The 6,456-nt window shown below is 32.6% G+C and overlaps 1 protein-coding gene across 1 annotated transcript in view; it reads right to left on the minus strand.

The window, feature by feature from the left end:
- LOC108746717 (myosin-IB) overlaps nucleotides 1–5,612 on the minus strand; it is an 8,700-nt gene extending 3,088 nt beyond the window's left edge. The window contains exons 1-12 of the mRNA XM_018483650.1: nucleotides 5,396–5,612; nucleotides 4,305–4,343; nucleotides 3,297–3,507; nucleotides 2,818–2,933; nucleotides 2,581–2,651; nucleotides 2,259–2,467; nucleotides 1,969–2,151; nucleotides 1,664–1,870; nucleotides 1,148–1,410; nucleotides 699–868; nucleotides 470–624; nucleotides 53–181 (exon numbers count right to left, since the gene is read on the minus strand). Coding sequence (XP_018339152.1) covers nucleotides 53–181; nucleotides 470–624; nucleotides 699–868; nucleotides 1,148–1,410; nucleotides 1,664–1,870; nucleotides 1,969–2,151; nucleotides 2,259–2,467; nucleotides 2,581–2,651; nucleotides 2,818–2,933; nucleotides 3,297–3,507; nucleotides 4,305–4,343; nucleotides 5,396–5,502 — 1,860 coding nt within the window. The 5' untranslated portion in view covers nucleotides 5,503–5,612. The remainder of the gene's footprint in view (nucleotides 1–52; nucleotides 182–469; nucleotides 625–698; nucleotides 869–1,147; nucleotides 1,411–1,663; nucleotides 1,871–1,968; nucleotides 2,152–2,258; nucleotides 2,468–2,580; nucleotides 2,652–2,817; nucleotides 2,934–3,296; nucleotides 3,508–4,304; nucleotides 4,344–5,395) is intronic.
- Nucleotides 5,613–6,456: the final 844 nt, after the last annotated feature.

Raw genomic sequence — 6,456 nt, forward strand, 5'->3', positions numbered from 1 at the left:
TACAAATAGATTCTTTCTTATTTTTTTTCCTATGAAAAAATTAAATGTTTACCTTTGTAATGGAATTCGTAGTATGCGACATAACTTCACGTAAATCTCGAAATAGTAAATCATTGTTTTTCTCGAGAAATCCGCGAACGTTGTACGTAACATCGCCAGCGTAATGCACTAATCTGAATTCCTAAAATGTCAATATTATTCTTATTTTCTCAATTTTTTTTCTTATTCTTATTCTTATATTCTTAATTTCGTGTGAGTTTCACAAATAATTATAAATAATAATAACTACAATAAATATAATGCAAGTTAGTTAACAGATATATTTATATATATAATTGAATAAAATTAATTTAACAAAAACAAAATAACTGAAATAATTAAATAAATAATTTAATTCTTTCTACAATATTTCGAAATATTACTATTCATGATTCAGTTTAATATTTTATGTATGGTATAGAATTCTTACGTCTCGTCCCATAATCTTTTGCGTTTGTTTGTCAGCTTTCTGATGGCTGATGTAATGAGGATGGTTGCTCAGATTTACGTTCAATTTCTCCAGGAAGCTCATGTCCGTTGTGTCTCCAGGTCGCAAACATTCTTCGTCCATTAACGATATTATTCCTATCAGATTAAATATTTAATTAATAATGTACATATGATTGCAAATGTGGATTAGAATTTTATAAAAATTTTACCTTTATACTTCTCTTCAATTAGGTCGCAGATAATCTTGTTATTAAAATAATCTATATTCTCCCAGGTTATTCCTTCGCGCAGGTATTCTTCCTGTTCTGACTTCAATGTCAGTTGGATAAACAGCTGTTGCAACTTCTCATTGCAAAAATTAATGCAGAACTGCTCGAAACTGTCGAAATAAAGAAAGAGAAAATTATCATTAATTAAATGTGATCGTCATGTTATATCATATGTATTGGTGATAATAAATTTTTGTTAAAAAATCCTATTCATCAAATCAAAACATCAATTTAAGATATAGAATATAAAAAGTATTTAAAATAATAAAATTATAAAAAAAAAAACTTTAGAAAAGAATGAATTTTTCTGAAACTATTATTTATGACACTCGTAATATTTTCATAAAGTCTTCGAGCGTAAGTAATTGTTATTGTGTTATACGTTATACCTGTTCTTCTGAAAGATTTCAAAGCCGTAAATGTCCAAAATGCCCATGACCATTTTGCGTCGAGGATTGATCTGGGGCTGTAGAGACTTGTTGAGTCTAGTCACGAGCCAGGTGAATAATCTGTCGTATACGGCCTTCGCTAGTGCGTCTCTCGCATAAATAGCCAATTCCCTATTCAAGGGTGAAACCACCACGTCACCGTGAGCATCTATGGTACGATGAGTAAATGCCTTTGCCAGTCGCTTCACGTCACATCCTAGCAGCTATTCAATTAAGAAATGTGACATCCAGCAATTTGCAAGTAATACATTTATGTACATAACAAAATAATTAGAAAAAAAATAATGATAAACGTGAAATAATGATGAAAAAAACATAAAACATAAATAATTACAACAAAACATAAAAAATTAATAATTTTAATACTATAATATTTTCTAAATCTCGATAGCCAAAACAAGCGCGATTCTTCATCAACGATTTTAATAAAAATTATTAGATTTTGGAAATAATTACCATAGCGATGGCATCGACAGATCCAGGTTTCAGAATAGTTGCCACTCCATCCTCCTCCGAGAAACCCACATTACCCATGTGCAGCACCGACGCGACTATAGCAAACAAGTCGTTCTGCTCCTGCTGAGACATTTCCATAGTCTTCATCGCCCGGACGACTTCCTTGTACTGATTAGCATCGTCGATGGTATCCACTGTTCCTTTCGTCTGAGAGATCGATTAACAAAGAGATTGTAGAAAAACGAAAGAAGCGAAAGGATTTTAACTTAAAAAAATCAAATATGAGAACCGAATGGTGGACTCACCCCGTTACTCAAGTAGAAGAAAGTATCGAGATTTTTCTTTAAATGTAATTTTCTCAACGTGTCATCGTCCGCGCCTGCTAAAAGCTGATAAAAGATATGAAAATTTCGTTCGCCCACCGATTGATGGACCACTCGAGACTTCTCCAACAAATAGTTTAGGATATTTCCACCGACTGGGTCTCCCTAAAAATACAACGATTATTATTTGTCACAAAATTTTCGCGAAAATTTTCTTCAATTCCTTTTGATTCTACTTTTAGAAGAAATTCATTATTAGATTGACATTTCACCTGAAAATTGAACTGAACGTCCATGTACTTGCCGAAGCGCGATGAATTATCATTGCGATTGGTCTTCGCGTTACCGAAAGCTTCCAACACGGGATTGCTGCCAATCAATTTATTATTCACTTCTTCTACTTGTTTTTTATGACCGGTAGCAGACGCAATAAATTCCAAGATCTTCTTGGACGCCTCCGTTTTCCCGGATCCCGATTCGCCTTAAACGCAAATAAAAGACGTAAAAAAATATGGAAAATTAAACTTCATAAAAAATAACAGAAAGAAATTATACAAAACTCGATGTGAAAGGAATGAAAGTGCAAATTCTTACCCGAAATCAGAATGCATTGGTCGCGATTCTCTTTAGCTAGAGATTGATAGGCAGTGTCCGCAAGAGCGAAACTGCAAAAATGGATTTTTATAATTCACGGAAATACCAATATTACTTTTTATCTTACATAGAGTGTCCCGGATATGTCGTACTTTCTCTCGCAGACGTTTTTCTTGGCGAAAGTTGTACGAATTTATTCCGGAACACTGTATATAGCAAAACAAGATGGACGCTTACATGTGAGGAGGTGCCTCGAAGAAGTTTCTCCCGTGATAGTAAAGAATGGTCTCCGGGGTATAAATGGGAAGTTTCTTATAAGGATTCACTGACACCAGTACTTGGCCAATATACGTCTACGATAAAGATAAGAAATATTTCTCTCAAATCATTGACATCCTAAGTTTTTTAGAATAGTATTATAACTAAGAAATTATTATAGCATTATAACTAAGAAATCTACACTGAAAAAAAAACGTAGTAAATGTGATAAATCCTAAACTAAAATGCCACTCTTGTCGAGCCCTTTTGTTGATTTAATTAAAATATTTTTCTCGGTGTGCGTGATTTTACGTAAAAAGATAAGCTGAAAATATAAAATAAAATCTTTTTGTATAAGAAATTTCGAACTTTCAAAATTTATTCCTTATTAATTATAAACAATACATAAAACTAAATTAAAAATACGGATTAATTAATTAATTATGTTTTCGACTCACGTAAATTAGATTCTCCTTGAATCGTTTGCGCAGATTGTCGATGAAGGCGGATTCGCTGCGAAAGTCCTCCAGCAGAACGAAGTCCTGAACGCCAACTCTATCACGCTCGTGCAATCCTCGTTCCATGTTCCCAGGCAATTTCTGGTGCTTGAAGACTTCCGGTCCCGTACCAGGTTTTCTGAAAACACCCCCGGTGTCGACTGTCTCTGCGCTGCAAATATCCCAAAGAATGTGCGACTCTTAAACGCCTTTCAATACGTAATAAGCTTCCCTGTCACAATTTGCAACCCTATAAGTCTATTAATTTAGTTATAGGGTATATTAGTTAATCTGAGCAAGAATTTTCAGTTTAATAATTTAATAATAACAAAAAAAATAAAATTAAGTTTATAGAATAATAAAAAGTTAGGTACTTGAAAAACCATGCAAATATATTTATTGAACGTCACTTGTTATGAAAAATCTGATTGTTCGTCACTGACAAATTAAAATCATGAAATATAAAGAGACTTGATTTAAAGCGCTAATAAACTTCGTTTTCATTTATTTTCAAGTAACGTTAAAAATTTATTTAACAGGTAGCATGCATAAAGTCGTCGTTCTATTTGGCCTTGCGGCCTTGCAAATGATAAGAATTCAGATTAGATATCGAAGTCAGTAACGCTTGGAAACAATAGAGCAAGTAGTAATAGATCGATCAGCAAATATTTCTATATGCACCGAATATATGCAGATAAAGAGACAGAATTACAAGAAGAAAAATCGAGAAAATAAAAATCTCATACATATAGTCGATAATATAAGTCGTTATACGACAGCGAAAAGTCATAACGTTTCTACCTTATGCTAATCCTGCTAGTGTAATTCCGATACACAACAATATTAAAATTTGATATTTCAAATTTAACAAATTTATTCGAAGAGACATCCCCTTTGTGTGGAAAATTAAAATAATTAATTTTGTGATTTTATTTTTTTAACATCAACGGAGAAACTTCGTGTACTCACCCCATGTTTTCGAGATCCTGTTGGCACTTTTTTTTACACCTACAATATCCATAGGGAAAGAAACATGAAATTAATTATATTATTTTTGTTTCTGTATTGTTAATCGCGATCGCAGATTTCGATTTAAGTCTAGGCCTTGCTACTTGATTAGAATAAATGCAAATTTGTCAGATAAGATAATACGAATTCTTTGATTCACGACATCTGATTGCAGGATACAACTGGAAGAGATTAGATAATTGGAAAAGTGTGATTCCAAATCAGTGTATAAAAATTTTGTTTAATCGATTAAATCATCTTATCGTATGAAAACTTAGATAGACGTTGAAACAATTTATTTATAAGAAAGGCTACTGTTAAAAAAATTTTATCATATTTCCCGAGTGTTGTGTTATTGCTTGAAGAACTTATACATGTACGAAAACAATTAATATAATCATTTAGAAGATAACAAAGGATAATAAAAGACTATGACAAGGGTTACTCTAGAAATATAGTAAGCAAACATTTTCGCGTGATTTTCAATGCTGAAGCGATCCACGTGTCACTCTCTTTAATATCTCATTGCATCGACAAACCATGAAGCTCTTTTCTTTGAAGCGATCTTCAGAAAACTAATTAAATTTATGTTTGATAAAAGAAAAATAGGCGCTTAAGATAATTTCGGAAAATTTTGTCAGTATTGTATCTGTCTTGTGAACTTCCTCCAATTTTGCAGAACACACCTCAATTTTTTTCAATAATAAGCACTCCATATACAATATACTAGTATATAACGCAGTTAGATTATTTATAATAAATCTTTTGCATTGTAGGAATTTTACATCTGTAATTTACTTTTCCTTTTTTTTTTTCATGCGCATAACAAAATTTTTCTACAACGACACGTGAATCGGTCGCGCAATGTAAGATCTAGCTAGTGAAAGATCACGAATCGGGTAGAAGACAGTCTGTCGAACAGACAGTCATCGAATTCGACAATGTTTAATGTAAACACACAATCACAAGAAAGTTGATGTTATTTCGATGTTTAGTTCGACGTGTCTTGATTCACATGACATACACGGCGGCGAAGAGAATCGCGCGTTTACTGCTTCGAGGTGTCAACTGAGGAGAAACCGAAGAACAGAGGAACCATCTTACGACTACTGCTCAAGAATGACCTGACGGTGACCACCACCTTCCGTCTATCGCCCATCGGCGACGTCGTTTCCCTCTCCCGCTGTTCTCTCGTTATCCGTGCACGACTGATAGCGGAACGAAACAGTGCTTAATAGCAAAATGTATCGAGAGGATAAAACCGGCGTAAGAATAGCTCTTGTCGAGCAACAAGTACACGCATAAATAACCGGCTTGCCTCGTATCTTGCACCAACAACTTTATCAAGAATAAAAAAAAATTTCGTACCAAGTGATTTTCTATAAGCAGCGATTTTCAAATACCAATATTAAAGATTTTCAGAAAAATAATTATGTATCATTATACTTTATCTGTCGTTTAATTAGCATTTCGTTTATTTAAAAAAAAAAAAAAAAAAAAAATACGATGGCTACGTTTAAAAAAAAAGTAACTTTGCAACTGTTATAAATTATTTTAATATAATTTAAGATCTTACTCTTAGTTCCTCACTGGATCTAAATTATATAAATCGATCATATATTAAAGAATCTTACAGCAGTTGCAAATTGTTTTTTTTCTGCTGAATATAGCTAAATGTAATCATAGAAATATAATTTCCGCAAATCCTCGCTGTATTAAGTCAAAGTATAACAAATAAATTAATTATTGTTACATTAAATTTCTATTGTAATGAATAATTTTGTCGCATTGATCAAGATGGACTTTACGAGTACATTGAAATTCGTAATAATTATTAAAATTAGAAATACAAGAAAGATTATTATTCTTTAAGTCATGCAACACATAAATCAAGTTTTAGAGATTGTTTCGCCATGTAAAATGCCGAAATGCAATTGTAGATTAACCGGTGCAAAACTGATGTTAATCGATGACAGAACGCTGATAAGCTCCACAATAAAGTCCCGCATATCTAATCTAATCTAATCTCGAATTATTCTTTCTAGACACGTACATACAACAAATTCCTGCAGAAACTAATAAAAATATTCGTGACTTTTCGCAATACTGTCGA

The sequence above is a fragment of the Trachymyrmex septentrionalis genome, unplaced genomic scaffold (assembly GCF_001594115.1).
Source record: "Trachymyrmex septentrionalis isolate Tsep2-gDNA-1 unplaced genomic scaffold, Tsep1.0 scaffold19, whole genome shotgun sequence".
NCBI lineage: Eukaryota > Metazoa > Arthropoda > Insecta > Hymenoptera > Formicidae > Trachymyrmex > Trachymyrmex septentrionalis.